General features: G+C 38.9%; 1 protein-coding gene across 1 annotated transcript in view; it reads right to left on the bottom strand.

The window, feature by feature from the left end:
- Positions 1–20,281, bottom strand: part of CLCA1 (chloride channel accessory 1) — a 42,725-nt gene that overhangs the window by 18,327 nt on the left and 4,117 nt on the right. Inside the window, exons 2-6 of the mRNA XM_006898383.1 lie at positions 14,586–14,726; positions 14,120–14,267; positions 12,890–12,995; positions 6,323–6,500; positions 376–594 (exon numbers count right to left, since the gene is read on the bottom strand). Of these exons, the coding sequence (XP_006898445.1) occupies positions 376–594; positions 6,323–6,500; positions 12,890–12,995; positions 14,120–14,267; positions 14,586–14,726 (792 nt within the window). The remainder of the gene's footprint in view (positions 1–375; positions 595–6,322; positions 6,501–12,889; positions 12,996–14,119; positions 14,268–14,585; positions 14,727–20,281) is intronic.

The raw sequence follows: 20,281 nt of genomic DNA, 5'->3' as shown, positions 1-20,281 counted from the left end.
TAAGCTTCTGTAATTCATTAAACCTGTGCTTCGTGTTTTACAAAAGTATGTTTACTGAAACAAAAAAAAAACCTGAACATTCGACTTACTATTTCACTAAATTTCAATGCACACAGGGACTCAATTTTTAGAAGAGCCCATTCATCAATTTTTAGACTTTTGCTTTGAAAGCTAATTTAACTGGTAAATGAAACAAGCTGATTCTGAATCTTTGTTTCATAATATTAGAGTGGATATTGCTGATGCCAATGTCATTGTAAAGGTTCTCACCCTAGAGTTATACTTATTTTTGGCCTGTTCAAAGGACAGCTCTATGATACTATAAGCTCAATGATACCGAGAGCAGTGTCCCAAAATTAGACTCATTGAACGTACCGCCATGCTTCCGGATTTATCCAGTACTAAACACACAATTCTTTGTCCAACCTGCAGCAATGAGAAGGTGGGTGCGGGGGGCTGTGTATTCATAGGAGTGGTTTTCTTAAAGTCTTCAGAGTCACTGATCACCTCCCATGTGCTCCGGAGATTGCACTTTTGATTTTGCATGTTTGGGGCTTCTTTATTGTGGTTTTGTTCTGTGCAGAATTGGACCACCTATAAATGTCAATAAATAACATTTTACAGAGAGAACAATTATCCACTAGCTAGACTATTTATTTACTCATTAATATTTTAAAATATGTTGACACTTTTGTCCTTCTCACTAGTCTGCTCTTTTTAATCTATACCCTCAACTCCATAAGTAGACAGCAGACTACTGATTGGGAAAATCACTGAGTCACCATTGTTGTTGTTGTTATGTGCCGTCAAGTCGCCTGCGACTCATAGCGACCCTATGTACAACAGCCCTAAACTCCGCTCTGTCCTGTGCCAATCGCACTGTCTCTGACACTCCCATCCCAATTATCCCAGTCACTGAATCAATCCACCTCATAGAGGGCCTTCCTCTCCTGCGCTGTCCCTCCACCCTCCCAAGCATGATGTCCCTCTCTAAGGACCAGTTTCTCCTCACAACATGTCCAAAGTATGTTAGACGGAGCCTCAGAATCCTTGCCTCCAAGGAGCCACCCGGTTTAACCCTTTCCAGGACAAATCTGTTTGTTTTCCTAGCAGTCCATGGTATTCTCAATACTCTTCTCCAGCACCACAGCTCAAAGGCATCAATTCTCCTTCTATCCTCCTTGGTCATTGTCCAACTCTCTGATGCATAACAGGTGATTGCGAAGACCATGGCCTTTATCAGATGCACCTTAGTCTCCAAAGAGACACCATTGCTCTTCAGCACTTTGGAAAGGTCCTTAACAGCAGACTTTCCCATGGCAATGCGCTTTTTACCAAGTTCAAGCAAAACCATATCACCAGATTCATGGGATCCTTAGTGTTTCTCAGCTATCCATTATGCAGATGACAAAACCCTGCTTTCTAAAACTGAGGAAGACCTGAAGTGCTTGCTGCAAAGGGTCAAGGACTGCAGCCTTCAGTATGGATTGAGGCTCAATGTCAAGAAGACAAAGATTCTCAGCACTGATGGATGGTGAAGAGATTGAGATTGTTCACAGCTTTAGTCTGCTTGGCTATACAGTCAACACTCTTGGCACCAGCAGCCAGGAATTCAAAGGCGTATTGTGATGGGAAAGTCTGCTGTTAGGGACCTTTCTAAAGTACTGAAGCGCAACGGTGTCTCTCTGGAGACCAAGGTGCATCTGGTATAGTCCATGGTCTTTGCAATTACTTGTTATGCGTCAGAGAGTTAGACAATGACTGAGGAGGATAGAAGGAGAATTGATGCCTTTGAGCTTTGGTGTTGGAGAAGAGTATTGAGAATACCGTGGACTGCTAGGAAAACAAAGGGATTCATCCTGGAGATAGTTAAACTGGGCTGCTCCTTGGAGGCAAGGATTCTGAGGCTTTGTCTGACATACTTTGGTCATGTTGAAAGGAGAGACTGGTCCTTGGAGAAGGACATCATGCTTGGGAGGGTGGAGCACAGGCACAGGAGGGGAAGGCTCTCTAAGAGATGGATGGATTCGGTGACTGTGGCAATCGGGATGAGTGTGTCAGAGATAATGAGATTGACACAGGACAGAACAGAGTTTAGGACTGTTGTACATAGTGTCGCTATGAGGCGCCAGTGCCTTGATGGCACATAACAACAAGCCATTGAGTCGCTTGCGACTCATAACGACTCTACCTACAACAGTCCTAAACTCTGCTCTATCTCTTGCCAAACTTACTGCCACTGCCACACCTATTCCCATTACCCCAGTGAAGGAATCAATCCAACTCATCAAGGGTCTTCCCCTCCTGCGCTGTCTCTCCACCCTTCCAAACATCATGCCCCTCTCCAAGGACTGATGCCGCCTTGCACTATGGACAAAGTGTGTCAGACGAAGCTTCAGAATCCTTGCCTTCAAGGAGCAGCCAGGCTTCACACTCTCCAAGACAAACTTTTTTGTTCTCCTAGCAGGCCATGGTATATTCAATACTCTTCTCCAGCACCATAGCTCAAAGGCACCAACTCTCCTTCTATCATCCCTAGTCACTGTCCAGCTCTTTGATGCATAGCAAATAATGCCAAAGACCTTGGCCTTAGTCTCCAGACTGATATTATTGCTCCTCAGTACCTTGGAGAGGCCCCTGACAGCAGACTTTCCCAGTGCAATTTGTCTTTTAATTTCCTGGCTGCTGGTACCAAAAGTGTTGATTGTAGAGCCAAGCAAACTGAAGCTGTCAACAATGTCAATCTCTTCACCATCTATCATGATGCTGCTAATTAGTCCAGTGGTGAGAATCTTTGTTTTTCCTAATGCTCAAATTTTCCATTTCAAACCACCACTACTCTCTTCAACCAGCCCACTCCCCAGCGTTCCTTTCTTGAAACTATCTTATCCCTTCATTTACATCACTAAGCTCCACTTCCTTACTTCCCAGCAAACTCTATGATCTGAATTTTACCTCCCTGCCCACTCTCACTTTAGGTATGCATTCCAACTCTCTAACTTCACAACTCTAATATTTCTACTGTAGCCTGTAAATTTCCAATCATGCCAGACAGTTTCATATCTCCATATCCTGGCTCATGAGTCCCACCCATATTGTCAAGAAATCCTTCTCCATTTTCTGCTTGGAAAACTCTATCTTCATGTTGTAGTCAAAAAGTCACTTTCAAAATACTTTCTTATTTCCTCCTTTTTCCACAGAGAACTGTCGCTTTTCCCTTTGTGCCCTCTTTGTACTCTGTAGAGACTTTTTAAAGGTCTCTTTCACTTAATAGTACACTTCTTGGACTATAAATTCTACTATGACAAAAAACATTTTCCAATATAATTTTACTTCCTCAAAACTTAGTCTGGTGTTTGGCACCTAATAAAAGTTCACTATACATTTGTGTTGTTTCTGCATAAGTTTAATTAATGTTCACTTCTGTTTTTCTTATCTGTAAAGTAACTATTATTATGCAAAAATTAAATGACAGTGTATGTAATACGGTTAATAAATGATGATTGTTTTCTCTTTCCTGTGCATTTGTAGGAATTTTTTAAAAGGAGGAACAATATACAAAGAAGATATTCTCCTCCTAGTTCCTCCCCTCAGTGAGGTAACAGTGCAGACATACCTCACAGATATTTCAAACTTGCTTACAGATCACCCCATAAAGAGACTGTCACAATAAAGCACGTCTTTATTTTCCATTTCCCTGTACATATAAAAGTTACATTTACACTATAATGTGGTCTTTTCCAACTCATAATGATGACCTTTGATCGGATTTGTGAGGTTATATATCTTTATGGCAGAAAACAGCTTACCTTTCTTCTGCGAATCATGAGGAAGGTTTGAATCACTGGTTTTTAGGTCAGCAACCCAACATATTGTGTACTAGACCATCAGGGAACTTCTGGTTTGGGAGCCTATTAGGGAACTTTAGTGGCGTAGCGGTAAGGAAAACTGCGAACCCAAATGCACACGCAGTTCAAATGAAATCACTGTTCCATGGGTGAAAGTTGGGTCATCTCCTCCCATGCAATTACATTACTGTTTTTGAAAACCTCCTGGAGGGTCAGCTATGAGCTAGGAGTTTGTTCCAACTTCACAGCACATAACAACAAACAACTGTTAAGCATGCAGTAGAATTATGGAAAAAAAATATGAACTCTTATAAGAATAATCCAAAAGTAACACAGAGACACAAGTTAGCACATGAAAAAAACGATGTCAGTGAACTTGTTCAACACAGTTACCACCAACTTTCAATTAATTTGTTAAAAAAATACCTTGCTCAATTATCAATGAAGTGTAATAAAGTATTGTTATTAGGCACCATCAAGCCAAGTAGATCAGAAGCCTGACCCTATCCTGCACCATCCTCAGGATCCCCGACCTGCTTGAGCCCCTTGTTCTGTGTCAACTTATCTCACTGAGGCCCGTCATCTCTTTCACTGACCTTCCTCCCACTATGATGTCTTTTTCAGGGACTGGCCTCTTCTGATAACATACTCCAAAGTGAGATGAATTACATTGAGAAAGTCTGCTGTCAGAGACCTCTCCAAAGTACTAAAGAACACAAAGATGTCAGTCTGAAGACTAAGGTGCTTCTGATACAGGCCATGGTCTTTGCAATTACTTGCTATGCATCAGAGAGCTGTGCAATGACTAGGGAGGATAGAAGGAGAGTTGATGCCTTTTGAGCTTTGGTGCTGGAGAAGAGAAATGAATATACCATGGCCTGCTAGGAGAACAAAAATGTTTGTCTTGGAGAGGGTGAAGCCCGGCTGCTCCTTGGAGACAAGGATTCTGTAGTTTTGTCTGGCATACTTGGAACATGTTGAAAGGCAGGATCAGTCCTTGGAGAGAAAGTCATACTTGAGAGGGTGGAGTGACACTGCAGAAGAAGAAGACCCTCAATGAGATGGATTGATTCCATCACTGGGGTAATGGGGATCGGTGTGTCAGAGAGAGTAAGTTTGGCTAAAGATAGAGCAGGGTTTAGGGCTATTATAAATAGGGTCTCTATGATTCACAGGCAACTCAACAGCACATAACAACAACAAACATATTGTCGATATGGATTATTTGTCTGAAAGGAAACCTGAAAAACTTTTGCAATCTTTAGGCAGAGTGTTCCAACCCCAGATGAACATAAAATTTAACCCTGTGGCTAAGTTAGAATACTTAATCAGCCCTTTTAGGAGGGAACTCTGGTGGTCTAATGGCAAGAAGCTGCGCTACAATCCCAGAGGCACGCAGTTCAAATCCACCAGATGCTCTGCTGGAGAAGGAGAGGCAATCTCTTCCTGTACCAGTCGGATCTGATTTGACGGTATACGCACACAAAATAAAATAAAAATTAAAAAAATAAGGGAGCTCTGGTGGCCTAGTGGCAAGATGCTTGCAGTGCAATCCCAGAGGTACATGGTTCAAATCCACCAGATGCTCTGCTGGAGAAGGAGGGGGCAATCTCTTCCTGGACCAGTCAGATCTGATTTGACGGTACACGTAAAAATAATACAATTTTTAAAATGAAATAAATAAATAATTAAAAAAGAAGTTTTGCAATAATTCAGGCAATAAACAGAGACAAAGTCAGACTAAAGGACAGGCCTTTCTAAAATTCACGGGGTGTTCTTAGACTTTTGCAAGTTACTTCACCTTCTGTTCCAAAGACCAAACTATTTTATGTAAAGAAACTTGCACTTATGTAAAGATCTGCACTAAAATCAGTAAATTTAGAATTTTCATTTTATCGTGGGAAAATTTGTTGATGTATGGACAAGCAATTCCAACCCAATGGCAATTACAATGAGTGATTAAGTCAAATTTAATTTATGACCAATAGATCATGAATACAATCCCTAAAAGTTATTTAAAAGCTATTTAAATCAAGTGTGGCTGTGTACAAATTCCCCAAGGGCATCAACACTGGCGGGGGGCGGGGAAGAGGAACCCATCAGAACATTTCAGTATCAACTAAAATAACATTGACAAGAAAGTTCTCTCCAAAAGTCAAATTAAGTGCTCAGATCATGTAGTTGTTTGTTTTGTTGTTTGTTTGTTTTTTTTTTCTTATACGTCACTAACAATACTCAAAGTAGTTCTTAACATTTTGCTAGTTGAGAGGAGATGATGGAAGAATGGACCTAAGGGAGAGGTCGGAGGAACACAAGACTGGATCAGTGGTTTCTAGTCAAGCTTCTCATCATCGACTGATAGCTTCTCTAAGTGTAGATCTGTCAGAACACTAGGACAAACATCTTACTAGTTTAGAATGTTATGAGATTTATATCAAAATTAATCTAGGAAAAAGAAAGGACAGGGTACTTACAGAATTAATACTTTGTGCAAACATTATGGATGCCTTTGCAGTCTGATGTTTATCTGGTAGGAACTCACATCCTTTTTCTAATTTCCCTGTTAGTCTGTCTGGTCTGCATGATCTGGTAATGCAGCTGCCCCCCTGGCACACTTTTATCACGGGTTTACCAGTAATAGCTCCAGAACATCTGAAAATAAATCAACGTTAGATATTTAGATAACACAGGGATTTAAAAAAGTTAGATTCTGTGTTCAGTTTCTCACAAATGACCTAGTCTATAATTTCCTCTCATGATTCAGGCAACAAGCACATCCTTCTTCCAGCAGACAAACTACTGCATTAAACAATAACAGTTCTCATACCAGTCATTTCTGTTTGCTTGAAAGTATCTCAGCGCCTTCCAGGAAGGTATTTGCATTTGTTTCTCAGCAGAAGAAAAAATAAGTCTGTTTTATGGGTACTGTTAGATTTAGTAAGGGTCAGAGTACTCTGTCATCTCGCTTCTAGTTCTTGGAAAACCAGGAGCCCTCTTTGCTGCCCTCTAACATCTTTTGCTGACATTTCTTGCTACAATCTCCACCCCCACTGATTAGTTCATCCTGGTAGCCTATTGGATAGAAGGCTGTGCTGCCAACCCAAAAGCAAGTGGTTTAAATCCACCTGCTTCATGGGAGAAAGATGAGGAATCTCTTTCTTTGCAGTTGTTGTTGTTGTTGTTTAGTGCTGTCGAGTCGTCAACGACTCATAGCTACTCTATGAATGAAAGACCTGTATAACTTGTATAACTTTCATTATTTCTCCAGTTTCATAGGGTTTCCAAAGGCAAGCTGTTTCAGAAATGGATGCCACTCCTGCTTCCAAGTTTGTTTTAATTGGGGAGCTCCACCAAACACTGTCCACCATGGGTAACCATTCTCACATTTGACACCACATCATTGTCACAGTGTTTAGCATCAAAGCCACCATGAGTTACCTCTGTACAGCAAATGGACTGACCTATACCACTTAGAAGAATATTTGACCAAAAACAATTAAAACCAGGCCCCAAGGCCATAGGCTCTTGGGCCCAACCGAATTTGAGAACCAAGGCAAGGTTCAAACTCCATGAGCTCCATCATTCCACATGCCTCCATAATCAACCATTCTCCTTGGCTTTGACCACTGAAAAACTCCTATCTGGGAGCATTCCGCTGCTTCCCCAGTCTCTTCCTAGTCTGATGCCACAGGTTTCTTCCTACAGTCTAACTTCCTTTTGCAGAGTCTGCCATGAGTTATTTCTGACTTGACAGCAATGAGTGCAAGTTCATGCCACTGCTGTCAACTGGATTTTGACACACAATCTTGTGTAGGCTCAGAAATATTAAAAGGTTTTTCTTTATGTTTTAATTATATAGATACTGCTATTGTTAAGTAGAATGTCTTTTCCTTATATTGCATTTTTAAATACTTTTTTTTAATATGCATTCAATTTGGTTCCAACTTGATGGCATACAACAACAACCATTAGAAATAATCTATTATTAATGTGCTCCTGTGTTTCCTTCTCTCTCCATGTATCAAAGTGATATTACATACAGTTTTATTTCCCCCTTTGTATAAACTTGATGTGCTAGACTATTAAAAATTTATTATATAATACTCTTTCAAAACAGGGTCTTAATAAATTTATACTATTTCTTTGATATCATAAAATGAATTTACCTAATTATACTTAGGTTTGCTCCTCTCCCCCACAATCTGTCAGTTTTAGAAGTCACACTTCATTGAATAAACAAAATTTCACATGAAATTTTGACAATTTGCAGTATGACTTGTTGCCAGCATATAACTATCGGATCTGAAAGTTTAGACATTTTAAAGTAACTGATAGCGTTCATTTACTCATTTCCTTTCCTTTCTTTGTCTCTTCCATTACCCTTGAGTCAGAACCAACTCATGTTTGACCCTTCAGCTGCTGTTCAGAGGAGAAATAGCCCACCTTTCTTCCAAGGAGCATCTGGTAGATTTAAACCCATAGTCACATACTACCTTCGGGTTAGTAAGTAGCTCAACTCCAGACTGCATCAACTGACTGAACATTAAATTACTTTATCAGATAATAGGAAACATTTCAGAAATTTGGAATATGTCACCAAATTGCTTTCCAGAACAGTTGAGCCAAGTTTTCCTCCTAATGGTCGTGTATGGGTGCTCCATCCGACTGATAGCAACTAAACAGGCAAGAAAGAACTCTCCTTATTGTCTAACTTACGTGGTTTTGATTACTAGTAAATGTGAACCTTATTAATATGTTTATTTGCCATCATCAGTCCTGCTTTTGTGAATCATTTCTTCTTTTTTGCATATTTTTTGTGTTTGGTTGATATTTAATTGTTTGTAGTTCTAGTGGCGTAGTTGTAAGAAGCTGTGCAGCAATCCCAAAAGCACTCAGTTTGAATCCACCACAGGCTTCTCAGGAGAGAGATGGGCAATCTTCTTCTGTGGGATTTAATGCCTCTGAACACCCACCAGAGGGCAGCAATGGATCCATCGCATACTTGACAGCTGACGTTACTGCTATATGAGGATTCAAGCTTTAAATGCTTTTAGTTTTCATTACTGCAAAACTTTTTGGAGGTTTTATTTCCTAATTTATTTAATAAATGTTTGTTTCTGCTCAATGAAGTCTTGAAATCATATGTAGCCAAATTTAACCTTCCTTCAATTTTATTTGCTATCTTCTCATTTGTCAATGCAGAGAAAAACCTTTGCCACATGATGATTCAGTATTTATTAATATTTTTCTAGATTTTCATGTTTTCTTTTTATTTTTATTTCTGTTGTTATTACTATTGAGTCAGAACCAACCCATAGCTGGCCCTCCAGCGGGCTATCAGAAGTTATAGATTGCATGACAAATTACCCTTCTTTCTCTCACGAAGAATCTGGTGGATTCAAACCACTTACCTTTGCCTTGACAGCAAAATCTTCCCTCTTCCCCCAGAACAGTTACAAACTGTCTTGACACCTTAAGAAATTATCTTTCCTCGTTGATTTGTAATTCCATCAGTTTTATGGAGTCAATCGTTGTGTAATAAGTGTCTAGGAGACCAAGTCTTATTGTGACAAGACAGACTATTCATAAGAAAGTAGTTGTCCAGTAGGCCAAATTGTTTTAATTAATGTACTTTATAAATGCATTAATGATTGGCTACCCAATGCGGACAGAGAGTAGGGTGGAGCTCCCTGATTAAAACAAGCTTGGAAGGAGGAGTGGCATCCACTTCCATAATAGCTTGCCTCCGGAAACCCTATGAACTTGCAGAGAGGATGAAAGACACCCAAGCGTCAAGAACTCTCCTTCATAGGGTCGCTATGAGTTGCCTGCGATTCAACGGCACTTAACAACAAACAACATATTAGATTTTTAATTTTATCAATAAAATTTCCTTTGTTAGTCTTCTTCAAAAATGATCTTACTAAATAAACTCTTAAAAATCCCTGAAACAAATCCAACTGTCATCCAGTTGCTTCTGACTATGACTACCCCTCGTCAGTTGCTGAGTCTGTCAGTCTTGAAGGAAACATGTCCCACAGTCTTTCTCAGTAGATTAAAATTGACAAGCTTTTAGTCAACAAGCAAACACGTAAAACTATACCACCAGGGACCCGTGAATGAAGTCTAGGATTTTTTAAAACGGATGTACTTTTGACTAGCATTTTTAAAAACCCTCCAAATCATCTTAGGTTAATTTTATACTAACAGTGAATTAAAGTCTCAGTTTAAATCCTGCTTTTTTAATCCTTTATCAGGGCTTTGTAGTTATTTTACCATATCTCACATACTTCCCTAGAAATTATTCCTACTTTTATTATACCTATAGTTGCTATATTGAATGGAATATATTTGACTGGTTATTGTTATATAGAAAATAAATTAAATATTTCTTTTGCATTTAACCACTTATAAGTCTCTTACTAGCTTTATATTTATTCTCTTGGATCTGATAAGTAGACTATATATATCATGTGCATAAAAATAAGTTCGTTTTTCCTTTTAGAAGTTCTTCCTTTTACCCTCCAGAAGGTATGTTATTATACATTGTAGTTGCTGTGTAGTGTCAAGTCACAACCAACCCATAGCTGACCCTCCGGCAGGTTTTCAGAGGCAGTTAATCCCATGGGAGGAGATTGCCCATCTTTCTCCCAGGGTGCAGCTGGTGAATTTGATCCTCATGACTTCGGGTTGCAGCACAGCTTCTTGCCACTAGGCCCCCAGGGCTCCCTATTATACATTAGCTACAGTTCCAAGAGGGGTTAGATAAATACTGTAGTAGTAATCATCCTTATTTTTAGGAATGTCTCTGATGAGTCAGTATTAAATATTATGTAGGTTGTAGGCTTTTAATAGTTCTGTACAGTTTTAGCCATCTACCATGGATACTACTGTAAATTTTGCAATTGCTTGTAGATCTTAATAATAACAATAATAAATTATTGGACATAAAAGGACATATATGATTAATGTATGATAATAAAATGTCTTTTTAAGAGGACTTGGCAACCATGTCAGTCATGGTAATGTGGTAGGCATAATTATCTGAAGAAGGAAGAATATGCTGTTTCTATAGATGTTTTTAGTATATATCTTCAGACTTTATATACTAAGACTTTTTTTTTTTCAAATGACTATGCTGCTTGGAACCTTTGTTGTTGTTGTTAAGCGCCAATGAGTCGAGAACGATTCAGAAGATCTGAACCCTGTTCTATAACTATCGTCATTTCTCTAATGTTCATAGAGTTTCCAAAGCTATGTTGTTTAAGAAGTGAATACGAATCCTGCTTCCAAACCTGTCTTAATCTGGGAGCTCTACCAAACATTGTCCACCATGAGCAACATTATGGCATTTGACACATCAGTGGCACAGCACACAGTGTCACAGCAACCCCAAGTTGTCTCAGTACAGTACACTTGACAAGACCAGTTCTGGACCACTTACAATGTTCTTCCCAAATAGAAATGGAAAAGGCAGATGTTAGATTTGGAATGGACATTTGAGAGACTAAACCAACAGCATCAGATGAGTAAGGTGACCTTTGACTTTGAATATGTGGTGCAGAGGGTACAGGCTGAAAGGAATTTGGTAGATGCATGACAAAAACTTTCTGTTCCGTGCTAAAAGAGACCCAGTGATGGCCTATAATATAATGCAAGTACACTGAGCTGACAGAATTTGATGTAATAAAGAAATTAAAGTGGAGAGAAGTAGTGGTCTTTTGTGAGTAATATGAAGCCATAGCTGAATCCTGATCCCCCTTTAAGAAACAATTGCAAGAAATAATGATAGTAAATGAACCAAAGCTGAACCCATCTCCTTAAAAGTCCATCAAGGGAATAAGACTGGAGGTAAAAGTGCAAGGGAGATATTGTAGCAATTTTAATACTACTTTAGATATGTTGTTGTCATTGTTGTGTGCCAATAAGTCAGAACTGACCCATCACTTAAACCCCAGCAGATTTTCGGAGACAGGTAATTGCATGGGAAGAGATTACCCATCCTCCTGTGGAGCAGTTAGTGGATCTGAACTGTGTGCCATTGAAATTACAGAAGAAAAGTGTGGAATTCTATAAAGTTCCTTGTTAGACTCTATTGGGATAATGATTCCTTTTTCTTTTACTTAATATATATTTTATCAATTGTTTAGTCAGACTTTTAAAATTTTTGCGTTTCTGGAAGGTGTTCTACATGACCTTTGAAATGTTTATTATTCCCTTAATTCTATCAGATCATACTTACAATTCTTTAATTTTTAATCATTTCTCTTTTTAGGAAATTCTGGTGGCTTAGTGATAAGGATTTGCACAGCCAACCCAAAAGTATGTGGTTCTATCAGCTGCTCTGCAGGAGAAAGATAGGCAATCTCCTCTCAAGCATTTTATTGCCTCTGAAAATCTTCTGGAGGGTCAGCTATGGATCAATTCTGAGTCATCAGTACATACCACCACCACCAATCTTTTCAGAGTGATGCCCACTGAATTGTCTCTTATTAGGCTTCAGTATCTCAGATATGTTTGCTTTTTTACATATATTCAGAAGCTGTCTGTTTTTCATATTTGCACTGAAGCAGTTTATATGGTCTGAAACAATTTTGCTAGAGCTCTGCTGTGAAACCGTAGAAATCAGAAGCACTATTCCATTTTGTTTCATTTGTGTTCTACTGGCACCACACTGGCTTAACCAAAATTGTGAAATTTCTTCTTGTTTTAATATTTGGCTTGTTTATTGGGTAAAATTCTCATTACTTTTCAGATAGACTCCTACTGTCCTCACAAACATCATTCTGCCCTCAAAGGACTGAGGAAGTGCAATCAGCTCCTTTGACATCCTGATTCTTGGGTTTTTTTTCAAGTATAGATAGCTAGGAGACACTGAGCACAGCGCGGTACAGTTCTTAGAGTTGTTACGAAAAGGAAAAGAAGACTACAGAAAATTGATTATATATAGAAAGCAAGAAGACTTTCAAAAACAGAATTTGTTTAAGGACTGGCTACATTTAAAGTAGTTTGGGGAAAATATTAAGTCAAAATACACATACTGTACTGCTTTGTGTTTTCCATTGGATAAATAGAATTTCTCGTCATTACTGTACTCATCAAATACTCCCCATCGTAGATGAGCCCATTCGTGGACAAATAATCTACCTGTGGGAAAATATTTTAAACACTTAATTGCAATACAAAACACACACACACAAAATCCTGTTGCCATAGTTAATTCTTATTCATAGTGACCCTAAATGGCAGAATAGAGGGATACTTATTGGAAAGCAAAACAGCATCCTTAATGGTCCCTTCTCCCTGATAGCTCCTATCTGTTCATACCTCAGAGCTTGACTACTCCTGCATTTTTGCTTTGATGAATTATTGTGTTACCAATGTTATTGCTACCACCGTCTAACTTTTGAATTATTACAACAGCCATTGCAACAGTTGCCTGGGTCGCCAGTTACTAAGGCTCTTTGAAGTGCCTAATTCCGTAACACCGGATTTGGGCAGTGCTCCTCCTCACTGCAATTTTACTACAACAGAAATCTGAGTGTTATGCATTTCTGCCATCTGGTGGTTACCACGTGAATTGCAGGCATGAGGTTTCCTTCATTCATGCAATCCCTTCACAAATCCACAGAAGCCAATTAATTCGGTCTTTGAGACCATGGGCTACATCGTGCTTATCCTTATAGCCTTAATGCCTCGTCAAGTGGCTGACATTTATTAATTGCCCATTTTTAATAGTGAATGTGAAAGTTTTAGAACCCTAGAAAAGAGCATGATCTCTCTCCCTTCAGCCCTCTTTCCCTCTTTTTCTCTTTCTCTTTCTCCCTCCCTCTCTCTATCCTCTATCTCCTATCCTTTTTCCTACTCCTGACCCGTATCTTTATTCTATGGAGTATTGGTGGAGTCAAACTGCCTGAGAGGCACCACCTTTGAGTTCGTAGCTCTAAGTCTTACTGTCTATGCCACCAAAGCTCCCTGATGGCCCAAAAACGTCCTTTATCTCGGGATGTGGAATGAGTTTAAATTTTGCCATGTGGAACTTTACTCTGCATCATTCTGTATTATAGCACATCTATCTTACAATTGAATAGTGATATATCTGTATTAAATTATTTTACAGTTATCTAATACTATAAAATATAATAAAACATTGTCTTATCTAATACTATAAAATAATAAATCATTGTACTTAGTTTATCTTACATGCCACATTAAACATAAAATTATTAAGTTATGATGAGTATAATAGATTATTTCATCTAGAATCATACCTTGTGGTCCATATTCAAGCAATTTTTTCCCTGCTAGGAGGTCAGGAGTGAAATAAATCTTTTCACCCTTTTCTCCACAGTTTCCTATCTGCTCAGTATAGGGTCCGTCATTACCTGCAGGATTGAGTTCAGCAACTAAAATATCAGCCTAAGGTTTAAGAAAATAACAGAACATGTCATTTCAGTAAATGAATTAAACTTATATACATTGGCATAGTTTCAAATCATTCCCTTTTCCTAAAATATTTTTTATTTAAAAACCATGGCAAATGGGGGGGGGTGAGTGGGAGGGAGGAGGGGTTTGTGCGGGGAGAAGGGTGCAACAATGAATGCATGGAATTCCAAAATCTCTGTAGATGTTCATTGAAATGAAAAATAAACAACCTAAATTAAAAAAAAAAGGAAAGGAAAAAAAACCACTATGGCTTATGGGTGAAAATTTTTTTTTAAAAAATGATAGTCTCACATTTTTGTAAGTCTCAAGTTTTGGTCTCGTATACTCAGGCTTTGCCTTCCAATTTTCAGGGATCAAAATGGCAACATTTTTAAAGTAAAATCTTTTTTCTGTTGCTTCAAATAAGTATGGAGATGCCTGAGTCACCATGTCCTGTAAAGGAAAAAAAAAACAAAATAGAGAACAAACACAGTTATAGATAAAAGTTAACTAAATCACCAATAACCTGTTTTTCACATTTTAAAAGATAATTAACAGATGAGAAAAGGTTAATTTGGAAATGTTGTTTAACATCGAGTTAGAACTGACTTATAGCTGACCCGCCAGCAGATTTCCAGAGACAGTAAATTACACAGGAGATTTCTCATCTTTGTCCTGCAGAGCAGTTGGTGGATTTGAACTGTGAACTTTTGGGTTGACAGTACAACTTCATACGACTAAGCCACTAGAGCTCCCTAATTTGGAAATAAAGTTATTAAAGTCAATAGTGTGTGTGTGTGTGTGTGTGTGATTGCCACATACTTTATGTCATAATGGTTAGCCATGTAGACTCTGGATACTTTCTGGACTCCACAAATTATTCTTGCTATCAGGCAACTTTCTTAACTTTTCTTGAACCTCAGGCCTCCAATTTAGAAAACGGAAGCTGTTTCAACAACTAGCTTGCTACAAGAATCAAAATAAATGAAACATGTGAAGTACTGGAGTCATGTTTATTGTCACCTCCAGTTACTGTCAAGCCCACTCTGACTCATATTAACACCTTGTGTTTCAGAGTGGAACTGCCTTTCATGGGATTGTCAATTGCTGTGATTTTCATGAAGCAGAGTATCAGGCCTTTCCTCTGAGGTGCCTGCAAAGATTTCAGCTGCTAACGTTTCAGTTGGTATTAGATCATTTTCACCATCTACTGGCTCCTGTAAGCACATCTTGTTGAGTTGCCTTTGAGCTGCTCCTGACTGAGGGCTATTTGGCATATCTCACTCACAACCATGATCCCACTCAAAGATCAACTATCAGGTTATTGAGGCTTTAACTCTTTATGGGCAAGACCATCCACCTTTCTCTCTCAGAGCCACTGATGACTCCAAACTGCCAAAGATGCAGCCTTTTGGTTAGCACTACAAGACTATGGACTAAGCCCCAGAGCATTTAGTATATACTCAGACTCACCTTGCTGTAGAGTTAGAACTGACCCACAGCTGACCCTCAATTGGGTTTCCGAGACTTAACTGCATGGAAAGAGATTGCTCATCTTTCTACCTTAGAGCCACTGCTGGATTAAAATCACCAGAGGGGCAAGATCTTTGAGTTATCAGATTAACTCCTTACAGACTAAGCAAGCCATCAGACCTCGCTTAGCATATGTTGTTCTGTGTCATCAGAACCGATTTATAGCTGACCCTCCAGCAGGTTGTCAGAGGTTATAGATCTCAGGAAGAGATTTCCCACCTTTCTTCCGAAGGGCCACTGGTAGATCCAAACCGCATGCCCTTGGGTTGATAGCACAACTTCTTACTAGGAAGCACCGGAGTTCATTTAGCATATGTTGTTATTATATTGACTAATATTGAGTCAGAACAGATTAAGAGTAAGTGCTTTTAAAATACTGTTCGTTTCATCTCATTTGCTCCTTTGAAGATTAATAAAGATTTAATGAGAAACAGAAGTACAGTATAAGCTTCAGTCTCTCAAAGCAAGTAACAGTAGAGAGAGAACCTCAAAACAAAGTGACTCCAACATCTCTTGAGTCATATAAAAATTTTATAGCTAACTAAATGACTGTTGCAATGGGCTCTTGTGTGTCAGGACATGTGAGGATGGCGCAGGATAGTACAGGGTTCAGAGCTTTTGTCCGTAGGGTTGCTATGAGTTGTACTTGACAACTAAATGTATGGAAAGGCATTTGACAGTGTTAATCATAACAAATTATGGCTAACATTGAGAAGAATGAGAATCCCAGGACACTTAATTGTGTTCATGAGAAACCTGCCTATAGACCAAGAAGTATTTGTCCAAACAGAACAAGAAAACACTGTGTAGATTAAAATCAGGAAAGGTGTGTATCAAGGTTGTGTTATTTCTCCGTACATATTGAATCTGTATGTGCAAAGAGCTGGAGTCAGAAAATCGAAAGTGCTGGGCACATTCGGCTTTTCTTAAACTGAAGGAACTAAAGCACAAATTCAAGCTGCGAGTTGCAATGCTTAAGGATGCTATGAGCAGAATATTCAATGATACATAAAGCGTTTTTAAAAAGATGAGTATACAGAGTCATTGTTCAAAAAGAAGTGATTAACACAGAAGAATTTTAAGAAACAAAATATAATTAAGAGGCAATAGTGATGAAGGAGGAAGGTCAGGCTGTCTGAAGGACTTGGTAAAAATAAAGCACCAGAAATTGATGGAATACCAATTGATGTATTTCAACAAACAGATGCTGCTCTGCATGTGCTCACCACGTTGTGCCAAGAAACCTGGAGGACAGCTACTTAACTAACTGACTAAAACAGATCCATATTTATTCTCATTCTAAGAAAATATGACCCAACAGTGTGCAGAAGTTATCGAAAAATATAATTAGTATCACACATAGCAAAATCTTTCTGAAGATTATCCAGAAATGATTGGAACAGTATATTGAAAGAGAACTACCAGAAATACAAGCTGGGTTTAGAAGAGGTCAGTGGCACTAGAGACATTATTGTCAATGTCAGATAGAACTTGGCAGAATGTAAACAGTACCAAAGGGATGTCTATATGTATTTCATTGACATGCAAAGGCTAACCTTGAGGAAAATGGGAATCCCAGAACACTTGATTGTGCTTATGCAAAACCTATACTTGGACCAGGAGGCAGTCCTCAGAACAGAGCAAGGAAACATTGTATGATTAAAAAAATCAGGAAAGGGATGTGTTAGGGATGCATCCTATCTCCATACTATTTCAATCTACATGCAGAACAGATCATTTGGTGGGGAGGAATATGACATCAGGCTTGAAGGAAGACTCATTAAAAACCTACATTATCTAGATGACACAGTCATGCTTGCTGAAACTGAAGAGAACCTGAATTGCTTGCTGCCCAAGGTCAAGGACTGTAGTCTTCAATATGAATTGAAGATCAACATCAAGAAGAAAAAGATTCTCGCCACTGGGCCAATTGGCATCACCATGATAGATAGAGAAGAGATTGGGGTTATTAACTATTTCAGCTTGCTCAACTCCACAGTCAGCACTCATAGCACCTATAGTGAAGAAATAAAAAGGCAAATTGCACTGGGATAATCTGCTACTCTGGGACCTCCCCAGAGTACTGAGAAGCAACAACGTCAGCCTAGAGACTAAGATGTGCCTAATCCAGGACATAGTCTTCGTAATTACTTGTCAGAAAGCTGGACAATGACTAAGGATGACAGAAGAAGAATTGATGATGGTCTTTGAATTGTGGTGCTGGAGAAGAGTCTTGAATATACCCCTGTACTGCCAAGAAAACAAATTGGCCTGTGTTGGAGAGGGTGAAATAAAGTTTTTCCTTGGAAGCTAGGTATTGAAACTCTGTCTCACATACTTTGGGCATGTGGCTAGGAGAGACAAGTCCTTGGAGAAGAACATCATGCTTGGAGGGGTGGAGGAACAACACAGGAGAGGGAGACCTCTGATGAAATGGATTGATACAGTAACTGGGGCAATGGGGGTTAGTGTGTCAGAGTTAGTGAGACTGGCTCAGGACAGGGCAGGCTTCAGAGCTGCTATACATAAGGTTGCTATGGGTTGCAGGTGACGTAACAGTGTGTAACAACAACATGCTGAGCAAATCACTCAAGAAACTGGATCACATGAAGAAGAATGTGGCATTAAGATTGGAGGAACAATAACCTGGGTTAGGTAGATTATACAACCTTGCCTACAAATAATAAAGAAGACTAGAAGCACTTACTGAAGAAGATAAAAAACTATAGACTTGAATATGGATTAAATCTCAAAATCAAGCTAACAAAAGTCCTCACCATTGGACTAATAGGCAACATTATTTTAATGAATGAGATTGGCATTGCCAACAATTTCATTTTACTTAAATTCACAATTAACTCCCATTGTAACAGTAGTTAGGAAATCAAAAGATACGTTATTGCACTGAGAAATTTTTCTGACAAAGACCTCTTTAAAGTGTAAAGATAGCAGTTCAAATTCTAAGGTGTGCTTAATCCAAGCCATGGGATTTTCAATTGTTTCCTTTTTATGTGAATATGGATAATGAATAAGGAAAGCCAAAGAAGAATCTATGTCTTTGAATTGTGGTTTTGGAGAAGAGTATTGAATTCCCAATGGACTGCAAAGAGAGAACAAATCTATCTTGGAGAAAATGCAACCAACATGCTCTTTAGAGGAAAGGATGGTGAAATTTTGTCTCATGTACTTTGGGTATTCTGGGAAAGGTATAAAGTCAGCAAAAGAGAAGACCTTCAATGAGATTGATTGACATAATGACTACCATAATTGATTTGAGCCTGAAAGAAATCATAAGGATGGCATAGGATAGGGTAAAATTCAGATCTTTTGTTCATATGGTTGCTATGAGTTGACTCAATGGAACCTAATAATATTTCAAGGGAGCTCTGGTGGCCTTGTGATAAGAAAGTGTGCTGCAAGTACCAGAGGCATGCAGTTCAAATTCACCAGCTGTTCTGCAGGAGAAGAATGGGCAATCTCCTCCCGTGTGATTTAGTGGCTCTGAAAACCAGCTGGAGCATCAGCTATGCATCCTTTGGACTTGAAAGCACATGAAACCAACAATAACATTTCAAGCATGCTGTCAGGAAGGGTGAATCCTTGGAAACAGACAACATACTGGGAGAGGTAGAAGATCAGAAAAATAGAAGAAATTCTTGAAGAATATGTATCAACATGATAATTGTAACAATGGGCTTGAACATGGTAGAGATTATGAAAATGGCACAGGACCAGACAAGGTTGAGTTCTGTTGTTCATAGGTTTGTTGTTGTTGCTGAGTACTGTTGAGTCAGAACCAATCCATAGCTGACCCTCCAGTGGATCCAGGGGCCGTTCAACAGCACAGGAGGAGATTATCCATCCTTCTCCTGCAGAGAAGATGGTGGATTCAAACCATGCTCCACTAGGATTGCAGTGTAGCTTCTTAGCTACGAGGTGTAGACAATGTGACAGCAGCTAACAATGACAAATGTGTGGTAATATTTGATTTGGGTACAATACTGAGAGTTCAATATATGGAAGTGGTATAATTATGATATCTTTGCATTGACACTTAACGTCTCTAAAATAAAATAGCTGCAGTGCTCACTTCAAAATGCCCTCATAGGTTCCCAAGAAATCTCCTAACAAGGTAGCAGAGAGGTCAACCCAAGATGTTTGTTAAAGAAACGAGATGTTGGGTCTCTTAGCATTGGCTTCAGAAGTATTGAAAGAGGAAAGAAGAGTTGAAAACTGAACCCTGGAACCACTAGCATTTGTGGGAACAGGGGAAGCCAGTAAGACTTGACAAAAGGAGCCAGAGTAAGGACAAGAGATGAGAAAGTAGCAAAGATAAACAAAATCGATAAACCACTAGCAAAACTCACAAAAGAAAAGAGGGAGAAGACACAAATAATCCGAATAAGAGATGAATCAGGTAACATCACAACAGACCCAACTAAAATAAAAAGTTAACATTAGAATACTATGAAAAA

This window comes from Elephantulus edwardii, unplaced genomic scaffold (assembly GCF_000299155.1).
Source record: "Elephantulus edwardii isolate Elephantulus edwardi_28Jun2011 unplaced genomic scaffold, EleEdw1.0 scaffold00227, whole genome shotgun sequence".
NCBI classification, from domain to species: domain Eukaryota; kingdom Metazoa; phylum Chordata; class Mammalia; order Macroscelidea; family Macroscelididae; genus Elephantulus; species Elephantulus edwardii.
Note: the sequence above shows the minus strand (reverse complement) of the source record. Positions and strands in the feature narration are given on the sequence as shown.